At 41.9% G+C, this 21885-nt stretch overlaps 1 protein-coding gene across 2 annotated transcripts; it reads left to right on the top strand.

Moving 5' to 3' along the window:
* Nucleotides 1-955: 955 nt before the first annotated feature.
* On the top strand, nt 956-20826 carry MTPAP (mitochondrial poly(A) polymerase). Of its 2 annotated transcripts, none has more exons than XM_085564649.1 (9): nt 956-1088; nt 2858-3030; nt 3590-3823; nt 4234-4368; nt 7379-7590; nt 10653-10879; nt 12075-12167; nt 12266-12339; nt 14028-20826. In XM_085564649.1, the coding sequence occupies exons 1-9, from the start codon at nt 956-958 to the stop codon at nt 14364-14366; spliced, it is 1620 nt and encodes a 539-aa protein (XP_085420775.1). In that variant the 3' UTR covers nt 14367-20826. The 2 variants fall into 2 exon arrangements, with proteins under 2 accessions (XP_085420775.1, XP_021398626.4); XM_021542951.4 differs by having other exon boundaries at nt 4144-4368.
* The last annotated feature ends 1059 nt before the right edge of the window (nt 20827-21885 follow it).

The raw sequence follows: 21885 nt of genomic DNA, 5'->3' as shown, positions 1-21885 counted from the left end.
AGTACACTTCCCTAGCTCCACTGGACAGCACTGCTGATACAAGCCGAAGGTTTTTACTTCCCTTTTTTAAGTCATTCTGCCAAAACCTACATTAGACCCTCATCACCTTGGCCATCTGACCCTTCAGATTCACCTCCATGCCCACCCTCCATCTCCTCCAGCTTGAACAGCTCAAGTGACCTCAACTGCTCCTTTTAAGTCTTCTCCTCAAGGCCCTTCATCATCTTCGTTGCCCTCCTTTGGATGCTCACTAAAAGCTTTATATCCTTCTCACACTGCGGTGCCCAGAACTGCACACAGGCCTCAGGAGGAGGAGCAGCGCGGGACAATCCCCTGGCTGGCCATGCTGCGCCTGATGCCCCCCAGGACAGGGCTGTCCCTCGCGGCGCCAGGGCACACTGCTGGCAGCTGTTTGCTCCGTGTACCCGAGCCCGCAGCCGCCCTTTCCCCGGGCTGCCCGGCTCGCCCGGCTCCCTCCACAGCGCGCCGACCGCCGGGGCGCCGGCGCTGCGCGGAGCGCGCTGAGCCGCGCCGGCCGCCGTGGGGCGCGGCGCCTGCGCGGAGCGCGCTGAGCCGCGCCGGCCGCCGTGGGGCGCGGCGCCTGCGCGGAGCGGGCTGGGCCGCGCCGGCCGCCGTGGGGCGCGGCGCCTGCGCGGAGCGCGCTGAGCCGCGCCGGCCGCCGTGGGGCGCGGCGCCTGCGCGGAGCGGGCTGGGCCGCGCCGGCCGCCGTGGGGCGCGGCGCCTGCGCGGAGCGGCTGAGCCGCGCCAGCCGCCGTGGGGCGCGGCGCCTGCGCGGAGCGGGCTGAGCCGCGCCGGCCGCCGTGGGGCGCGGCGCCTGCGCGGAGCGGGCTGGGCCGCGCCGGCCGCCGTGGGGCGCGGCGCCTGCGCGGAGCGGGCTGGGCCGCGCCGGCCGCCGTGGGGCGCGGCGCCTGCGCAGAGCGCGCGGGCTGCGGCCATGGCGCTGAGCGCGGCGGGCCCGGCGCTGGCGCTGCTGCGGCGCCGCCTGCGGCCCCCCGGGCCCGGCGCCCGCGGGCACGCCCGGAGCGGCCGCTCCGCCGCGCAGCCCGCGGCCCTGGAGCCGGGGGAAGGTAGGCTCGGGGCGGGCCGCGGGGAGGGGAGCGCCCGCCTGCCCCGCTCGGCCCAACCGGGGCGCTGGGCGGACGGCCGCGGCCCGGGCGTGAGGAGCCCCGCGGGGCCCGGGCAGTGGGTCCGGCTGTGCCGTGTGCGGCTGCAGCCCGGCAGGCCAGAGTGCGCCGTCAGCGCCGGGACGCGCGGTGCTAAATACCGGCCAGAGGTGAACCCAGTGACGGGCCTCATCCCGAGAGACCCCCTCAAAAAGGCATAGGAAGCGTGTGACTCACGCTGTGTCTTTAGAAAAGAACTAGTGAGGGGTATCTGTTGCTGCTGTGCATCCGTGCCATGCTCAAGACTGTGCAAAGGACAGCAGAGCCAGAAGAAGTTGTGAGGTCACATAATCTCTAGTGGCTAAGCATGTACAGGCAGTAAATCAGGCAAAAATCACAGCCATTCTGGCCTAATGCAGACCTCCTGGTTCATGTCACCCATCAATGAGACTTGTCTTTTATGCATCTTGGTCACTTCATCCTTCTCTGTTTCCATGGAAACTGGTATTTATCATCTTCATAAAGTGCTTCCTTAGTCTTCTGATAAAAAATTCTAGTATAAAACTTGGCCACTGAAAGAGCTACTGTGGTTATTATTTACAACAGTAAATAATACTGTGAGAGCTCAGTAAAGTTATAAAATGAATTTTTTTTTAAAAATTAAATGCTATCAAGCAATACTGACAGCTATCAGGTAATGATACTTAGTTTTTTTGAGGCCACAATATCCCATGGGATCTTCAAAACCAAAAACAGGATAAAGAGCTTTCTACTGAATATCCCTGTGGCAGATGGTAGCTGCTGCGAAAGGCTTCCCATCTTCGCAATCCAAATGCCAGAAGGGAAGAATTAACAGGCAACAGCTTCATAGGTGTTACTGATGTGATGTGGTCAGTGGATCAGTTTGAAAGCTTTGCAGGGAGGTGATAATGATTTCAGGTTTGGGAGATGGCCCCCTTGCCTGTATGCAAAGAGGGAAACACGTTCCATGTTTCTGGATGTTCAGCATGTCTCGATTCCATGTGAATTCTGGAGGCTGTCAGCAGCAGTACAGATTGCCAGTAGTGTGATGAGATATGACTGGTCTGTGGATTTATTGTACTGGAGTAGATGAAAGTGTATTATTAAGTGAAAATTTTGCGTAGGTGTTTACCGTAAAGGGAGCTGCTGAGTTGTAAAAATAGTAAGTGTTGAATTGTTCCAAAGTGCTGGTTTTGTGGTAGTTCAGAGAGACTGTCATTTCAGTGAGGCTTGCCAAAGGTCTAGTCCTGCCTCACAGCCTAGCTGGCATTTCCTGACTCTAATATGTGTGCTAAGTTTTTTGATGGTGAGGAACAAATTAAAGAACAAAAGATTATTTGTATTATGAAACTTCCTGTGCACCAAAGGAAGTCAGTTTTGTTTTCTTCCTACCTTTCCTACTCCTTGTTATTACAAATGTATGCATTTGTGAAATACACTTACATTTCTTTCTTTCTTTCTTTCTTTCTTTCTTTCTTTCTTTCCTTTCTTTCCTTTCTTTCCTTTCTTTCCTTTCTTTCCTTCTTTCCTTTCTTTCTTCATTGTCCTTCATTCATTCTTCATTCTTTTCGTTTTTGCTGTCATGATCTTGGAGAGCCAGGACAAACCTTTGCTGAGTTGTTCAATCCAGAGAAAGAGATTAAGTGTACTAAAACCAGCCATACATCTTTCTGTTTACATAGAACAACCTTGATGCTTGTTTTGTCTCACAGATGCTGAAGTCAGTACCAGAAAGAAGACATTTGCTGAAGTCCAAACGGAACGACTGGATCAAGCTGAACGGACTGTTTTAATTAAGTGCCCATCAAAACTTAATCAAAAAAAATTATTGCAGTACTTAGCCAGTCATGGGAATATTAAGAGTCATTTCTTTTTTGAAAATCGTGTAAGTAATTAATGATGTAAGCTAAAATCTAGACCTAGATGAAAAGTACCAGAAAGAAGATTTGGTTAAGGCCTCATACATAAGTTAAGCAAATGATATCGACTTAGTGTATTAAAACAGTTTTTATCTGTTCTAATGTTCACAAGTTGCTGAGCCGTTGATTTTTATTCATAAGTCAGCTAAGCAACACCTCTAAGGAATAGCCAGCAACCTGTTTTGTACTAAATCTTTGAATCTTTCATATAGCACCATTCATTGTTCTGACAACAGAGATAGCTCTTTTTTATGTGTTTCTGGAATATTTCAGTTGTGAACATGAATATAGTTCAGAACTTTTCTGTTTAGTGCTTGCTGTCAAGAATAGCAAATCTTAAATAATTTTAATCTCTTGTGAAAAATCATCGAAAATGGTTTGAGATATGGAACCTAGCATCTGGCTTCAGGGCTGTCATATTAATCTGTCTCAGGAGCCCCAGGAACATCTGAGTAGTATCAGTACAATGAGTTCAAGCATTGTATGCATTTATCTCACCCTGTATTTCCATTCTTAATGTTTTAGGGCATCAGTGCTTTAATAGAGTTTTCAGAAAAGAGCAGTATCGCCTCGTTGCAGGATGCTGTTGGGATCCCAAGTGCTTCAGAGTATCATGTTGTCCCATTTAAATCAAGACTTTTTACTTTCACACTGAAAAACCCAGTGAGTCAACACTTTGAAGACACACCACTTCACCTCTCTCCTCAGTGTCACATTCCAGTGAAAGACCTTATTGAAAAGCTTTGTCTCGCAGACAGCGTAAGTAGAGGTTTCTAGATCTCTCTTAATTAAAAATAAGGGATGTTCATTTCAAATTTGCACGTGGTTATGTGAAACTTATAAAGCTATTTATTTTTATTAAAAAAGATAAGATATTAGCATTTTATGTGAGCAGTTCTACATTGAAGTAAATAAATGAAATTATTCTATTTAATTATGAAAATAATTTCTCTGTATGAAAGAAACCTTTTTGAAGTTTTGAAAAATAACCTTCTAATTGCATTGATATTAAATAGATGAAAATATATGTTAATACAAGATGGTCATTGTATATTTACAGTGCTTATTTTCTGAACTAGATAAGCACTCAGATGTACATTCTACTGAATGAGTATCAGCTTACAGAAGAAAATATCAAGCTGCGATTTCTGGCCTGTTCTTTGGTTCAGGATTTTGCCCGTGCATATTTCCCTGACAGCACGGTAAAGCCATTTGGCTCTTCAGTCAACACGTTTGGCAAACTGGGATCCGATGTGGACATGTTTTTGGACTTCCGTGATACAGGAAAGCATGCTACAAAAATGGTAAGGTTGTGCTGTGCATCTTCCGTTTGCTGGATTTCTTCAACAGAGCAGCTCATTTGCTGTTTCACACACAGGAATCAGTTTATTTTTATTTAGGTTTTAAGTGGGCTCATACTATAAAGTATGAACAAGTTTATTTGAATCTTTGGATCTGAAGACACTCAAAGATGTGAATGTGACCTGGAGGTGATGTTCTTTGCAATAGGAAGAAAATTGGTGTTCACATAAACTTTGCACTATTAGGGTGAATTTTGCTATGAAGAAAACCCTCATCCTCCAAAATTGTTTCAGCAGAGTCAGACCCATTCTATTGTCATGTTTTCTTTGTAGCTTCTGTGCTTCAGCCATGTTCTGTTAAAGCTTGGCTTTGTTTTTTAGGGTCCTCTATGTCCTAAAGCACAGTAAGTTTGTGCATGTGTGCACAGCTGCATTTTGGGAGGATTGTTATTTTCCTTACCTTAAAGAGATGACTTTATACTCCAGGAAAGATTATGTACTGGGGTGTATATATATTTATAGGCACATACTGAGTGTGGGCAGGTGTGAAAGCTCGGGGCGTGGGATAGTCATGGTGAATATTTACAGGTCACAGAGTTCACTTGAATAATCAAGTAAGTGATTCTCATGTTGTGAAAACTTTCCTTTTTACTTGTGTGGTGATAGATTGGGAAAAAATGTTTAAGCTGTTGGGAAAGACTGTTTAAGTTTGGGAAAAAAGTTTAAGCCTATTGTTTTGCTTAGAAGACAATGGGCTTAAAGATTTGAAGACTGAAGATTCTCTCAGCTTTTCTGTACAATTTGTATATTGCCGTGTAAGTTACTTTTAAAGAAATAATCCTTCAAATGTATACAGTTTTCAGTATTACGGCAGTGATAAATCACAATGAAAGCAAAAGATGTCAGCTGAAGAGAAGGATTGTCATGTGTGTGTGAAGTGCTAAAATCTTTATGTTTAAATCAGTGAAGTTGCCTCTTAAATTTTGAAGGAATAAGTTCAAGTATGAAATGTCTATTTTTAAAGCATGTTTGGTAACTAGCTGTTTTCTTTAATATGTATCCTTTGTGGAGATACAAGTTCTGTGAAATGTAAAGTATTTGATGATGGGTGAGTTTACTAGCAGCTGTGATTATTTGTGAATGGCTGAGAGACTTGTTACTCTGGGGAGAAAAAGGGGAGGTAGCTGTAGTTACAAGGTGATTTAGCAGCAGTGGAAAAGGTATGTTCTGATTTCTTCACTTCCTTAGCCTTTCAGGAGTTGCCAGCAGTGAGGAGGATCAGGCATTTCAGCACCTATTTACATGAAATAACTGTTTTTGAGCCTTGTGACAAACTGATTACTAATTGTAATTTAAGAAAAGGGGCAGAAGTGGGAACATTCTTTACCAAGAATGAATGCTAGACCACAGATAGGGCATCTTTAACCCCTGGGCAGTTTGGGAAATTAGTGAATGACTTAAAACAGGGCTCTGTGATATTTTAGAGTAACAGTTTTTGTTAAACTGTTGTGCTTCTTGCTTAGGTTACTGTATCAATTTACTGAAAAGTAACTTTATTTTTAATAATAGTAATAGTTTCATATTTGTTTCTATCTACATGACAGGAATTGGGAAGAGCTACAGGATTGGGGCAAATGTATCAGTACTTCATAGCCCCTAGCTAGCACCAAAGCTGTATATGAAGGTTCATTTAATTGCTAAGAATATCTACTTTATCATTAGAAAACAGTTTTCATTCAGTTTTTGAGAACTAGTGAGGTGCTGTCTGGAAATTCCCATTGTGTTTTTTGTCACAAATATAAATATCAACACAAGCCCACCTACAGGTCAGCTGAGTACCCATCTTTGTCTTTCCTGTTAACTGCCTCAATGTTGATAGTTACAGGCTCTTTTCACGTAGAGCCAGCCCTACTGTAGCATGCAGCCACAGCCAGATGGGATTAGGGACTGCTGTCCTGGCATGTTCCACCACACGTGCTGCTGGCAGGAGAGCTGCTGGCAGGAGGGGAGCAGGAACAGTCACCTCGGTGATTGCTAGAGAGACTCAGAAATTCAGCCCCTGAGCTGCCCTTATGGGAAGGGTTGCAGGGTCCATGACTTCTGAATTGTTTCACCTGTCTGTGAGGTCACTAATTTGTGGATAACAGAAATCATGTACTTGGTATCTCAGTTACTGTTACATCACTGTAATTTTATTTATACAGTATGCATTCACCCATGACATGTTCCAAGGGGGAGGATAAGTCAGTGTCAAGTATAGGATTAGCAAATAAAATTAGCTGATGTCTTAAAAACACAAGACTATTACCACAACAGAGATTTCACAGATACTTTATTGAGGTAAAAACTACAAATATGGCAAATCAAAATACAAAGGCCTACAGAGAAATTAATTTCTGATGTTAGAATATATCATCACAATATTTTTGTCTTTTAGGAAAGACAAAAAAATTACATTAAGTAATTTTTTTAAGTCTTCTAGAATAGTATGTTAATTTTGAACAATTTAAGTAATTTGCATGCTAAATTTTTAAACTTTTTTAAATTAAAAAGGCATTTTTTCTTACCCTGCTACTTGATTTAATAATCATTGTTCTTTGATGATTTGATATGGAATTACTGACAGTTTGAAATTATTGATAGTTTGGTTGTGTTGCCCCTCTGTAACTGTATGCTCCTCTGCAGTCAGAGCACTTATGCTCTCCTGGTAATTCCAGAACTACGCTTTTTGCCAGTAATGAGATGTAGTACTATTATACTTCTGTTTGAACATTTAGATTTATAGTAAGTTGATCATTATTAGCCTGGAAAAGTTGAATCACCAGAAAAGAATGTAAAAGAGAGAGCAATATGTTTTCACCTATTTAATGATGGGTGGACTGCTTTGAATAATTCTTGTCTTTCAGTTCTAGTTGTACAAACTCCTTTGCAAATTGTGGTGGTCTTTCAGAAGTATTTTTAAATGTCTCTTTTGTTTGAGAGCTAACAGCTTGCTTTTAAAATTCTGTATTAGAAAAAAGGTCCGTTTGAAATGGAGTATCAGATGAAAAGATTACCATCAGAAAGATTAGCAACTCAGAGGATTCTTTCTGTGATTGGTGACTGCCTCGATAATTTTGGTCCTGGGTGTGCGAATGTTCAGAAGATCCTCAATGCCCGCTGCCCTCTGGTGAAATTTTCCCATCAGCCAACAGGATTCCAGTGTGATCTGTCAGTGAGCAACAGGTGAGACCTGGTTTTAAAAAGTTTGCAGAGAATTCTGATGTACCTAAAGTGCTCTGAAAACTTGTAATATCAATTCTTTACTCCTCTCTTTTCTGTGTTCTTAACAAATGTGAATGTTGCTCTGGAAGTAAAAAGGATATTTTTTGAATTCTAGAGGTTAGAGTTTGATGTCCTTAAGTTGTCTTTGTCCAGCTTAGGAAATACTTGCTAGCTGAAGCTGAAGCCTCAAAAACCAGTTTATAGAAGAAGGTCGGCTTACAAAACAGGAAAGAAGGCAGTCAGTGTTCATTAGTCATTACTTCCCCTCGGTGTATGTGCAGCCTTTCTTGATTGCTTTTCAGATTAAGCAGCTCCGGAATGTTAATTTTTTAGGGATTTTGCTTTTAGTTATTTTTGTGCCCTTTCTTTCTTCTTAAGAGCCTGCATAGCCCTGTTTGCCGGGAAGATGCCCTGGATGCCGAGGGAACTCCCCGCGTCGGGAAGGAGAGGGGAGCCTGCGGTGTCCCCGCGGCGCGGGGCCGCTCGCAGCGCTGCCCGCTAGGGGGCGCCGGCTGCCCAGGAATGCCCCGCGGTGCCGGCCCGGCACAGGCACGGCCCTGCTGCCCCTCTGCTGCCCCTCTGCTGCCCCTCTGCTGCCCCTCTGCTGCCCCTCCTGCTGCCCCTCCTGCAGCCCTGCTGCCCCTCCTGCTGCCCCTCCTGCTGCCCCTCCTGCAGCCCCTCTGCTGCCCCTCCGCTGCCCCTCCTGCAGCCCTGCTGCCCCTCCTGCGGCCCTGCTGCCCCTCCGCTGCCCCTCTGCTGCCCCTCCTGCTGCCCCTCCTGCGGCCCCTCCTGCTGCCCCTCCTGCTGCCCCTCTGCTGCCCCTCTGCTGCCCCTCCTGCAGCCCCTCCTGCTGCCCCTCCTGCAGCCCCTCTGCTGCCCCTCCTGCAGCCCCTCTGCTGCCCCTCTGCTGCCCCTCTGCTGCCCCTCTGCTGCCCCTCTGCTGCCCCTCCTGCAGCCCTGCTGCGGCCCTGGTGCCTCTCCTGCGGCCCTTCTGCCCCTCTGCTGCCCCTCCTGGAGCCCTGCTGCCCCTCCTGCGGCCCTGCTGCCCCTCCTGCCCCTCTGCTGCCCCTCTGCTGCCCCTCTGCTGCCCCTCTGCTGCCCCTCTGCTGCCCCTCTGCTGCCCCTCCTGCCCCTCTGCTGCCCCTCTGCTGCCCCTCTGCTGCCCTTCCTGCAGCCCTGCTGCCCCTCTGCTGCCCCTCTGCTGCCCCTCTGCTGCCCCTCTGCTGCCCCTCTGCTGCCCCTCTGCTGCCCCTCTGCTGCCCCTCTGCTGCCCCTCCTGCCCCTCTGCTGCCCCTCTGCTGCCCTTCCTGCAGCCCCTCCTGCCCCTCTGCTGCCCCTCTGCTGCCCCTCCTGCCCCTCTGCTGCCCCTCTGCTGCCTCTCCTGCGGCCCTGCTGCCCCTCTGCTGCCTCTCCTGCGGCCCTGCTGCCCCTCTGCTGCCTCTCCTGCGGCCCTGCTGCCCCATGGTTTCAGCAGAAATAACCCCCTCACGGCAGAAAACAGCTTTGGCATAAGTGTGCAGAGCCGAAAATGAGTTACCGACCCTTTTAATTGTTGTTGGGGAATACAAAAATATGAATGATTATTCTTCAGGATAAAAGTGACAGGACCCAAGGGAATGGCCTAAAGTTGTCTGGGGAGATCTAGCTTGGATATAAGGAAAAGGTTTTTCAGAGGGTGGTTGGGCACTGGAACAGGCTCTCCAGGGAAGTGGTCACAGCACAGAGCCTGACAGAGTTCAAGAGGCTTTTTGACAATGCTCTCGGTACATGGTGTGACTCTTGGGGCTGTTCTGTACAGGGCCATGAGTTGGACTTTGATGATCCTTGTGGGTCCCTTCCAACTCAGATTATATTGTGTTTCTGTGATACGAGTTTTAGTGCAGTTTTGTGATTTGTCTGCATCACGTACAGTCAGATCTGATACACTCAGTTTTCTGAATTACTCAAAGATCTGTTTCAGAATATGCAGGAGTTGTTAAGGCAATATTGAACAAGTTTCTTACAATGAAATTACTTCTCTGTATTGCAGTCACAGTGAAAGTCAGCATGTAGTTCTGTACAAGCTTTCTTGTAACTCACTGCTGATAGTTTGGCTGGTTGGGACTGCATGTCTTGTCTTGTTATCATTTTTACTAGAAACAAATCTTTCTGGACACTGTAAAGCACCTCACAGCTCAGCTGAAATTTAAGAAGCCTAGGTGTTAGAAAATTTTGACCTAGTAAATGTCCCCAAAAGGCTCTGCTGAATTTTTAGAACAACTTTTAGCACTTCAGGCTAAAACTGAACCAAAGTAAGTTTTGCTTTCATACTGTACTTCCATTTTTTTCTACTTTTTCTTGCCCTCCCATTTGTACAATACATGAGTGTTTGTATAACAGCGTGATAAAGGAGGTCAAAAGCTGATCCATCTGAAAACCTTTATCCTTCCAGATTAGTTGTTTTTTTCAGCTCAACTGAGCAGTAATCATTTGAAAATTACCAAACTGACTTGTTTTGCGGATTTCATTGTATCTCTGTGCTTAGATTATTTTTCAGTGCAGCATTTTACTACTTTTTAGATAAAAGCAATAAAAGAAGTTCTAGTTGTATGTTATGATATGTTAGGCTAGAGATATTATCTAACATACCAAAGGCACTTGTGGCTGGATTATGTTTTTTCACCTCAGTTCTGCATAGTTTGACTTCACAGTACTTGATGGTGTTTTCTTTATTTTGGGGTTTTTTCCTCCCACTGTGATGTGGATTGAGGAAACAGGAAACAGTGCAAATGCTTATTATTTACCCAGAACTATACCATTCTTGCTAGGAAAAACTACCAGGTATTTAATACTGGATAATTCCAGGCATTCCAACTCAAATCCTCCTACTATTCTGTGGTTCTCTTCTATTTTTTAAAATATATAAAAGTTTGGTTGTTTTTTTTTTTTATGAAAGCCCCCTTCTCTTATAATGAACAATGAATACTGCATCTGACACTTTATAATTCTCTCATCATTTGCACATCTTCCCATTTCTTCTTCAGCATTGCAATAAGAAGTTCAGAACTCTTGTATATCTACGGCTGTCTGGATTCCCGTGTACGAGCGTTGGTGTTCGCTGTGCGATGCTGGGCCCGTGTTCATGGGCTCACAAACAGTGCTCCTGGTACCTGGATTACAAACTTCTCCCTGACCATGATGGTCATGTTTTTTCTGCAGAGGAGATCGCCACCTATCATTCCAACACTAGACCAGCTTAAAGAGCTGGCAGGTAAGCACAGCTCTTTGTGTTTATTGCAGTTTATTGTTTATTGCACATTTGTTTTATCTAAAGTGATAAATAAACCCAAGCAATTTCTTTATGCTCTCAAATAGTAATGAATACTACTTGTGTTTTAAGTTTGAGGGAATACACACATTTTACATGTATTTTTTAGTGAAAATAGCACAATTTTAAAGGCACAATAAATCCCTTTTCAATACAATACCAATTCAATTTAGAGGGGTTAGACTTATTATGTCCCTTAGATAATTGAATGTAATTTACTTGTTCAGTGCTCCTATGCTGATTTTTTTTATTTTGTTATTTAGAAGACTTGTAGGGACTTGAAAGTTTCTGGAGTTAAGGATTTTGTGCAGGCTGATATGATGTGTATTGTTTTATACCTACCAAATGCTTAAAAGAAAGATTGTGTTTTCTCTTCCTAATTCGTAATATCCTTGAGACTGTTCAGGCCCTTTGCAAATAATTATTGTATCTCCACAAACAAGCTGTACTGGAGGTTCTTTACACAGCATTCAGGGTATGTTATCTTCAGTGAATTGTATTAAAATATTGAGAATGACACCCCAAGTTCGTTCTTGATTCCTTACTCATGTCTTCTGCTTATTGACATGATTCCTTGGAAGCTTTAAATGCTTGAAGGGGAGAAAGAAGTCTGTGTTCAGTTGTTTGAAAATAATTTTAACCACTTCCATCAGAATTCTGTAGAAATGTTTATACATAAAACATGTATTCGGATATTTACAAGAGTGTTTCTAGTTCTGTGAAGTTTTTCAGAAAAAGACAGTGAACGCTCTGGGTTTGATTTTTTTTAAACCCTCATGTAGGTAGTCACCTCAGGGAGTTGTGCTGTTAAGTGTGTAATACAGCCTCTATGCAGAGATACCCTGTTTGTTACTTATAAGTATTTTCAGAGATACGAAGATTCATTTTTCTTAGTCCTGTAGAATTTTAAAAATATGTCATTTGCTCATGATGCTTTTCCTTTGCCCATCTATGGACTTTTTCCTTTTAAATCTTCTGCCACTTAATTTGAATCTTAACCTAAAAGTTCACTTGTGAATTCCTAATTTGATTTGTGTATTATGGTAGCATTGATTTCAGTTTGTTATATTAATGTTATTAAATACAATGGCATTTTACTGTTTGTTACTTCAAAATATGCCCACAATTTTTCTTTCAGATGAAAAAGACAAGCATATAATTGGAGGATATGATTGCTCATTTGTTAGTGATTTAAGGAAGATTAAACCTACAAAAAATACAGAAACACTTGGTAGGTAGATCTTCATAAATTTTTTTTATTTTATGACCACATTGAAAACAAACTTTTCCTTAATGTTACTAATGGCTCTTGTTTTTCTTTCCCCTTAGATGTATTGTTGGGCGAGTTTTTTGAATATTTTGGAAACTTTGATTTCAGAAAGAATTCTCTAAATCTTCGAAAGGTAAATGGATTTTAATTGCTCATCGGTATCAGTTGAATCTCTCTGTCTGCCATTTGACAAACTGCATATGCTAAGCAACAATTTCTGTCATCTTTAATTATATATTAAAAAAACATTTATATGAAAACCAAGTTCTTTCTTGTGAAGGAGGACTGTTTTCCTCTTGGAGCCCAGTAACTTGCAATTACATCGATAACATTTACAGTGTCATTACTTGGATATGCTGGAAAGCAGAAACTGTTGCAAAGCTAGTGTGATTTTAATGAAAAGCCCCATAACAAAAGTGGCAGTTTTAAAAAGTCAAGGCTCTTTTGCTTCTGTGGGAGGAAAGCTTTTAAAATGTCATGATGTCTGTCATAGCAAAAGTCTGCGACAACCCCTGTGAGCTGACAAGATTCGCATTTAAAGTTGGGAGTCCAGACCCAACTAGAGCCTACATTAAAATTTACAGCTGAGTTTTGGGTATGCTTTTGACACTGAAGTTTTCTGCTGCAGTTTGTATCAGCCTTCAGTATCTGTACTGCAGCTCAGTAAGCATACCATAGCATGATAATTCTGTGCTAGCACTTCGGTTTGCTTTACATGTTTAAGTCATCCTGTTGATCTGTGTGTGCATGCAGGTATAATAGGAATACATGAAAATGTAACCCCCATAACTTACACCTGTTCTGCTGAGCTGCTTCCAGAATGGGGTTTCAATGCCACATTGCTGTGTGGATGCTCTTTTGTTCTCTTTCCTATCTGGGCATTGTGGATCACTGGCTAAAGAGCCCCTTTTGCAGATTGATCCTAGAAACTGATTTATTAGGTGGATAACTTCTGTCTGCTGTTAAACCTGAAAAAGGCAAGCAAAAACACATTTGGAACCTGAGCTATTCATGGGAGGTATCTGGGCTGCTGTTGTTTCTCTGGCAGTGCTCTTGGCCCTGGGGCAAGTGTATGTAAGGTAGACACTTTCTGGACCAACAAGAGATGGTGGATTCCTGTTAGAGCTTGTGGCAGAGGTTCTGCTATACCGAACCAGTCAGCTAAGAAACACTGACAAGCATGAGATGGAAGTGCATTTAAATAACAATCTACATAGTTGTCAGCTATTTGTGTTGTACTACACCAGGTGCCTAACAGTGGACCATGACCTGAATAGCTCAGTGCTTAAAAGATAGACCAAACAGGGAGGGATTTCAGCCAATGAAGCAATCTTGTTCACTTCTACCAGCACTGTGGGGTCACTCTGAACAGTGTGGGAGGAATGGTTTGAACAGTTTAAGTGCGTGCATTATTTTATCAGACTGGGCTGTGCAGGTTAATACGATGCACTGATGCTGCCCATACACAAGTGGAATTACGAGTAGGAGGTTGCAGTAGGTGAGGTCTGAGGTTTGTTGGATAGCAAATGGGAGAATGGCCAAAAAGATAGGTTAAGCTGTAGTTGCGTGTTCTTTACCTTGAAGGATATCTAAGTTGAATGTGGCAAAGAAAACCATCACTGAGAGGATTCAGAGAACAGGAGCAATACGGTAAAGTTGACAGGAAAATTAACTTGATTAATAATGACTGTGTGTTTTGTAAAATGTTCTCTGATAGGTCAAAACACTTTTAATTCTAATGTAATAACTCAAGTGATTCATTATTGGTGCAGCTTATAATGTACATATGCAACTTTGGCTTTTTCTTTATGCTGTCTGCAGGGGAAGGAAGTAAATAAGCCTGAGTTGTCTCCTCTTTATATCTGGAATCCCTTTGAACAAGACCTTAATATCAGCAAGAATGTTAATCAGCCACAGCTGGAGAAATTTATAGCTATGGCCAGAGAAAGTGCCTGGATTTTACAGAAGGAAGATAAAACTCAGCAAATGATCAATAAAGAACCTTGGGGACTGGCAGCTCTACTGATACCATTTGGAAAAAATAATTCCAGCAAGATGAAGAATAGGATGAAAGGAATAGGAAGTGAAACAATCAGAAGCCTCTTGGACTCTTTAAAGTTAAATAATGCAAGCAGTCAACAAAAAGCAGTGGGAAAATGACTTTAAGAACAGAAACACAATATCTAATATTCTGTTTTAGGAATTGAATGTGAACATTACTTTTAATATTTCTATTATGGAGAATTGAGAATCAAGCAATCTCTGTTTTTCATCATAATGATTTTTGTACAGGTCTGCATTCTTTCTGTACATTTTTCTCCTCCTTACTCCTTACTTTTCCATCTGTTTTATGAATGAAGAGTATTCAAATGTAAGTTTTACAGATGCATTTTGGAAGTAGCCTTCAGTTGGGCACTCTTCTGTAAAAAAAAAGCTGACAGGAGCAGTATGGGAAAAAGCCTTTGGGAATTCTCTTGGCTAGCATACAAATGATATGCTAATTAAAAGCTCAAGAAACAACCACTTTTCCATGAAACCACGGTCTGAAAGAAGATAAATGTTTTGGAACCATTGTTTCCAATCCAGTGTTTTGGAAGCCAGTAAAACCGAAGTGCATGTATCTATTTTTGCAGTTGTTTTCCATTCACGTAGATAGTGCCAAGACAAAATAAAGGGAATGGAATTAGATAGTTGGGTTGCAGTTTCATAAAGCATTGCACCACCACAGCTCTCCAAGGATAGTGCCACTGTTTTGTGTTGGAAAAGTGAGTTTGCTCTTGTGTTTACCACCTGATTTAAAATGTCTTTAGTTAGCTCTCCTTTGTTTTCTCTACCCAGGACTAGTCTCCACCTACACTTGTTTCTTATTTTGCCTTCAGCTTCACTTTAAACCTGTATTTCAGGTTCAGGCAGAGGTTCTTGAATGCCCTTCTTGCTTCATCATTCTCCCCAAAGCTGCTGCCTACCAGGTGATATCAAAGCATTCCTGCACAGGGATCTGTCCTATGCAGAGATCCAGAGAATCACCCCAGTCTTGCCTGGGTTTTCAGACATTCAGCAGAAGAGTGGCCATCCCCCTCCCAGATCAGCTGGGCCAACAGAGCCAATGCTTTTTGCTGACTTGAAACACTGAGTGCTCTTTGCCACAAAAAGAAGTCTTTTCAGAGGAAGGCAGAGAGGGGAGGGAAGGAAGGAAATGGGAAATGGAGAGCAGGCAAATATCAAACTTTAAAAGTAAATTTGTGAGTATTTCACTGTCCAGTTTGAGAGCCACTCATGCATTAAACTAAATGGTAGCACTGTTAGCAATTCCTCAGAGTGTTTTCTTAACAGGAATTCCATGAACGAAAATTACTGTATTCAGAGATAATAATATAAATGCAACATTAATTTTATGATTACTGTTTCATTTTCAGTACTTTTAGATTCTTTAGTGTTGCACTGGTATACAATCTTGTGTAACTTTTTTCTAATGGTGTGATCTGAACAATTTATAAGTGTGTTTTCTCTTTTCTCTGATATATTATTCATTGGAAATACTGTGGGTAATAATAATGCATACTTCCAAATACTTGTAAAAACTGGGCAAGGAAAAGTATCTTCTAACGGTTGGCAAACTAAAAGGTTAGACCTTCAAGTCAATTCCATAATAGTTTCTTCAGAGTTTAAAATAATACTTGTATGTGTCCATTTCTGATTCATAAATGTTTTCTTAAATAATGACTCACATAGTCATTATCTTGGTTGCTGAAATTAATTCTCATATTAACGTCTTCAAGATTGAGCCTTGATTTTCTACCTAAATCCTGGTACTAGAACTTCTTTTTGGAGGCTAATATGAAGTTTATTGTAACTTGCTGTTGATGCAAATACAAAACCTTCGATAGCAAGCTTGACACAGATTCTGTAAGGAGCCTGCTGCTCCATTAACCTTTACAAAACCTAGAGGTGCATTGTCTGCACCACGAACAGACTATGTAGCTTTTTGAGGATTAGGGCAGTACTTGAGTACTTCAGAATTTTCGTTTTTTAGATTAACCAAATGGGTAATAGTGTAATAATAAGAATATGGGTTATCAGGGACAGAAGCATGCAGCAAAACTGTGGCAGTGTGTACCTAACTGCATTATATTCACAATGATCCACTGACATAGGTAGGAAATATTTAATAGGAATTTTGACACATATGTACAGGACACTTGTAGACAAATAACAGTGATTTTGTATTTTGGTTATATGGTTGAGCCATGCTGAAACACAAGCTTCATTTGTAAGTGGTTATAGATGTTCAAGCTGCTTAGTATCCTTAAAAGGCAGGGCAGAACATGGTTACTGTACATTCAGCACCTTTCAGCATCACTTTTCTGTTTAGATTGCCTGTCCCTTTTGGGCATAGTTCTGAACCCTTGTCATGGCTGCAGGCCAGTATCTGAAAAGACCAGAAAGAAGCCAAAAGCAATGTTGTGGCACTGGAATGCACAGGTTATTTTTTCAGATATCTACTAGTCGAGGGAGCTGGTGACCAGGGAGCTGAAGCCTAGAGGCTGCAAGGTCAGCTCTCTTTGGTGAGGTAAATAAGCTCAGCAGGCAGCTTTCCTAGAAGAGGCTGTAGCTGGAGGGGGTGGAGGGCTGACCATGAGTTTCCCTAAAGTAGGAGTTATATGTGGGGAAGAGCTGAGTGCAGCGGAAGCCACCTGTGGGAAGAGAACCAAGACTTGAGGGGGTGTATTTTTGAAATCAAGAGAGATGGTATGATTATCATTTCCTGAGGGCAGCAGTCTTACAGTGAAGATATTTAGAAACCACCAATATGGTTCTGTCACTGAAAACAAGAGCTGGATGTATGTCAAGAAAGGACTATGATTATGATCTAGATTTGAGAGCTCATTCATATGCTCCAGAAACATCTTAACAATGTCCCTGCGAGAGCAAGGCACTAAGTTTTAGTTACTTCTCAAACTTGGTGCTGATCTGCTGTATTGTATGGTGGGGCTGTTTGGGAGGTCACAGGTAAGGAACACCACTGAATTAAAGACAATTTTGCCTCTCTGCCCCTTTCCCTCACTGGAAATATTTTTTAGTGCAAGTCTCTTATTTCCTGGTTCTTAAATGGTAAGGGAAACTGAAAACATTCAGAAGTTCCTTGTCCTGAGAAAATACGGTTTGGGATATTAACTTCAGAGTTAATGTTTGTTGCCAGGGATTTTAATTTTATTTCCCTAGATGTTTGCTGCTCATAAGTGTTGCAGGAATAGATTCTGCTGCAATTGCCACTGTTCCTCATTCCTCTATAGCTTCCAGGGAATCTGTAGCCTTGGCCTGCAGTTGACTCCTGGGTGAACGTCATAGTGCCATGCTTGTGAAGATGCAGTCTCAAAAGACTTCTTGCTGCATTTTCTGTCTTGGGTTCTCTTATTTAGACTTGGAATCATGGTATATTTCGGGCTGGGAGAGAGCTCTGAACCTAGTCCAGTTTCCTTCTTAAGTGGTATCAGCTGTGAGATCAGACCAGGACTTTTTATCTAGTCAGACCTTGAAAATCTCCAAGGATGGAGATTGCACAACCTGTTCTAGTGCTTGACTGTCTCCATTATTTTGGTGGCTGGGCTGAAATATGCTGCTCTATCAAAATGCTGTCTACTACAAGTGTTCAAGCTGCTCCTTTTTTTAGAAGGCCCCAAGTCTTTCCTTCTTTCCCTGTCTTTCCAGGAGGAGCACATATCCATCCATCACATGCAAGCCCTCCTATCGTAGCTGTTATTCCCACAGCACAAATAGTATTAACACCACAAGGAGTTCTAACTCCTCCTGCTTGTTCCCTAGGCTGCCACACATTTGTATCTGTACATTTTAGGTGAGTACCTGTTCATAATATGTTATTATTCTTGAGGTTCCTTTTGTTCCTGTTATCCTGTATCCTTTTCTCTCAATCCATGTCCACAATTGTGGCATAACTGGGGGCTCTGGTTTTCCTCTTCTTTGTTCTAGCTGATTGCTTTGATATGGCCACTGTTTGTATCCAGATTACAAAGTCCTCATGACACTAAATCCTGAGTAAAACTTAATTCCTAAAAGACTCTGCAGGAAAATAAGAGGCCTCAAGTAGCAGACTGGTGTATTGCACTGGCAGAGAAGCCCCAGAAAATACAGTGCCATGCAGAGATGGTGATGCAGGTGCAGAATCACCTCAGGGCACAGTGCTGTGGCTCTGGGAGCTTGTTGCTTCCACGTGTGCAGTAGTGTCGTACAGGATGCTGCTGCCCAGCAGAGCTTGTCCCACTTGGATCTGACACATCTGTGGTGCTGTGTCACTTCTAAGTCCAGAACAGTCAGGCTCTCAGCCACCACCTCACTCTGCTCCATGCTTGTGCTGGTCATGGAGGAATTATGTTCTTAGAACAGAAAGTCTTCCCTCATAGAAACAAATCTGCAAGTTCATTTTCTTTTACGCTCTCCAGAGGTACAGGCCATGTTTTTGCTTAACAAAATTTTGTACTTTGGAGAAAGAAAAGGTAGACAAAGAACCTCTATTTAATTTTGCAAACAAACTAGTGAAAGGTTCATGATATGTTCAACTGAAGAAAGTTTAAGGTTTCCAGCCTGGGCTGCTTTAGAGATACGATGAATCAAAAATTAGGAAGCTTTTCAAAGTAAAGTCATATTGTTCACTGGAAAGTTCTCTTCCAAATGCTTTCCCTTGCTTATCACAAAATTACCACCAAGGTTCTCTTCTAGTACTAAATTAATCTAAACATCATGGGTAAATTGGGGTCAGTTTGTTTAAAACAAGGGTTAGGATTTATTTGAAGCTAACCTGTGCCTGGAGATAAAATCTCCTTCTCCATAAATCCTCTTAGTTGAAAGTCTTGATCCACTGCTTTTGCAGACCTGTTTCTCATACTTTCCTTAAGCAGGGGATTGGTTTGCTTTCTTTTGCAGGACCTGCCTGCTTCTTTTCACCCTTCCCATTGTCTTTTCATTGTATCTGACCTGTAAAAAACACAGTATTTCACTTCCCATAGTATTTTGTGAAACAATAGTGAATACAGCTGTATTCAAGAAACAGGTCATTTTCAAATCACATTGCAATGTGATTTTTTTTTTACTTCTTCATTTCTTGTGATTTTTTTTTTTTTTACTTCTTCATTTCTTGCGTAGAATGAATCTCCACACTGCATTTCCCATGGCTCATAGAGAGATCAATTAGCTGGACTTGATGGGTGTCACCTTTATTAAACATGTATTTTTGGGAAGTGTCCTCAGTAAAGAGACTTGTTTAACACAGTCTGTTATATTAGAAAGCAGAAGTTCCCTGCAAATTTTTGCTCTACCCTTCAGGATAAATTCTGTTTTCCCTTGTTGTTATGGGGAAGCCATGTTCAATTTGTTTCACAGAATGACTTCAGTGATAGGTTTTTGTTCCCATGCTGAGCTTTCTTGTGCATACAGATTTGTTGTCAATGTAAACAGTGCAGCCCTGTACAGGAATTTTGCATGGAACAACTCCCAGAATATGTCTTGTAGGTATTATGCTCACAGCCCAACAGGGGAGGTAGAAGCCCCAGAAATTACTAAGGCATAGCCTCTCATTTGTGGTGCTGACTCCATCAGATGTAACAATTTCCATAATTCTGTGTTTCTTTTTCTCATGTTGGACAGAGGAAAGACATTGCTTTTCTTCAGAGAAAAAGTAGACATGTTAGAAGTTGGATTGTTGGGATAAACAGCCAAAGTACGTACATTCTTTCTGAATATTTCTATCTGAGGTTTGGTTTTCAAAACCCCTTCTCTAGGAGCAATTTCTAGAGATTTTCAGGACAAGAGAAAGAACTGGGAGAATACATAGAGGCTTTGTAGTTCAGGCAATCAGATAAATGGTACTTACTATTAGATTAATTATCAAAAGTAAGTGCATAGGCGACGATAGCACATGTAACAATCTGACAATATCAAGTACCACTGTCTTGTCTCCTTGAACCAGTTTTCCTGCCTCAATTTTCTGTAGTCCAGTGGGGCACTACTTTTATAGAGGGATGGGATTTCAGAGAGTGTACTATATAGGAACTATGGTATCCAATACATGGGAGGGTGAGTACTTAGCTATTGTAGTAGATGAAAAGAAGCTTTACCAACTCCATACTGAAATAAGATTCAGATTTTTTTTTTTTATTCCAGAATTAAAATATATAGAATTGTTCGGTGAATCCTTACATGATTCATAGTTCTTCCTTTTTAAAATTATCTTTGGACACCAATCAAAATAGGGTTTGCTGTAATTGCTTGATGCCTGAGCTTGCAAAGTACGGTCTCATTTGAAATGATCATGATCTGTTTTGCTGAGACATTAAAGACCTTAGTGATTACAGATCTGCTCGAAACTGTTTAAGAGGGTTTGCATTACAGTTGGCTTATGAATCTGGAATATTATCATTTTCAGTTATCCTAAGAATGCAAATGCTTACAGTTAGCAACAGACTTTACCACTTCTGACTGTTACCATTAGGCTGTTACATTTTAATCCTTCTTTTTACTGTAGACAGTATTTTCAATCTTTGAACTATGTTGCAGCAATTAATTTTATATTTCTTCTATGAGATAATAAAGAAAAACATGTCCTTTGTATCTGTTCAGTAAGTTACTGTTCTGTTGTGCTGTTGAAATCTTTGATAAGATAAAGAATAACGTATCTGGTGCTTTCCTTCTTCAGATGCAGGCAGAGATTACAGAAATGAGGATGCATTTCAAAGAGCAATGGTTTTGAAGTGTTGTTCTCTAAATGCCTCACTCTACAGAGCTCACCAAAGAAGTAAGAAAACAAACCCCCAAAAAAGTAAATCTCATTGTCAGCCAGCTTCAACTCACCCAAGAAACATTTTTAACTTTGGAGATTTTCCAAACAGAACAATTGTCAAACCAAATGCCATCAAGTCATTGTTGGAGATGGAGTGCTTCTTGCCTTCCAGAATCACTTTATGATTAATAATTTGTTTAAGTAAATGGTGGTCTGTGAAGAGTATGTCTCTGTCACTTAAAAAATACAGTTTCTAATGAAGAGAGTAGAAATAACACTTTGGATATCTGACAAACTCTGTGAGATATCTCTTAATGGGAAGAGAAGAATTTTTTTTCTAGCTAGATATCTAAAGTTCCTGAACTCTGTCCTGGCAAAAAACTTGCTTTTTATCCTTATAATTTATAAAGAGGGAATACAGGCATCTCTGTTTGTCTTGATTTAATTTTATCCCACATGTATAGGGTTACAAGTATGTGGCAGTTAGGCATAAGTGATAGAATTTTATGCTCCAAATGCTGGTAAGAGAGAAGCTTCAGATCACATAGATTAATGCTGGCTTGATTCAAAGACACCTAGTCCAAATCTCCTGCACTTTTTTTGATCCCACCCACCATTGCAGCAGAAGACCATAAATATTCACAACTGCCAGCTGCTCACTCGTAGGGATGACTTCCTGTGGGGTTAATCTTCCTAAGCCAATAGCAACCTTTAATTGCCAAGCTGACCTAGGGACTTCTGAAGCTTGAGAATGCAAAGAATGGTTTGCCATCTTCATATCCCATTCCTAGCAAAACTTTTTTCCTCCTGAGTCTAGTAACAGGAGGACATATCCCTAAATTTTTTCTCAGATGCAGAAATACTGAACAATGGTGCTATAGCATGGCC

The sequence above is a fragment of the Lonchura striata genome, chromosome 2 (genome assembly GCF_050655825.1).
Source record: "Lonchura striata isolate lonStrDom1 chromosome 2, ASM5065582v1, whole genome shotgun sequence".
NCBI classification, from domain to species: Eukaryota; Metazoa; Chordata; class Aves; order Passeriformes; family Estrildidae; genus Lonchura; species Lonchura striata.
The sequence above is the reverse complement of the archived record's forward strand: the minus strand, read 5'-3'. Positions and strand labels throughout refer to the sequence as shown.

Bases quoted from the DNA above. Each gene is read 5' to 3' on its own strand.
- MTPAP (XM_021542951.4), top strand. From the start codon at position 956: ATGGCGCTGAGCGCGGCGGGCCCGGCGCTGGCGCTGCTGCGGCGCCGC. The intron at 1,089-2,857 runs GTAGGCTCGGGG...TTTGTCTCACAG, and splicing joins GGCCCTGGAGCCGGGGGAAG to ATGCTGAAGTCAGTACCAGA. The intron at 10,880-12,074 runs GTAAGCACAGCT...TTTTTCTTTCAG, and splicing joins CCAGCTTAAAGAGCTGGCAG to ATGAAAAAGACAAGCATATA.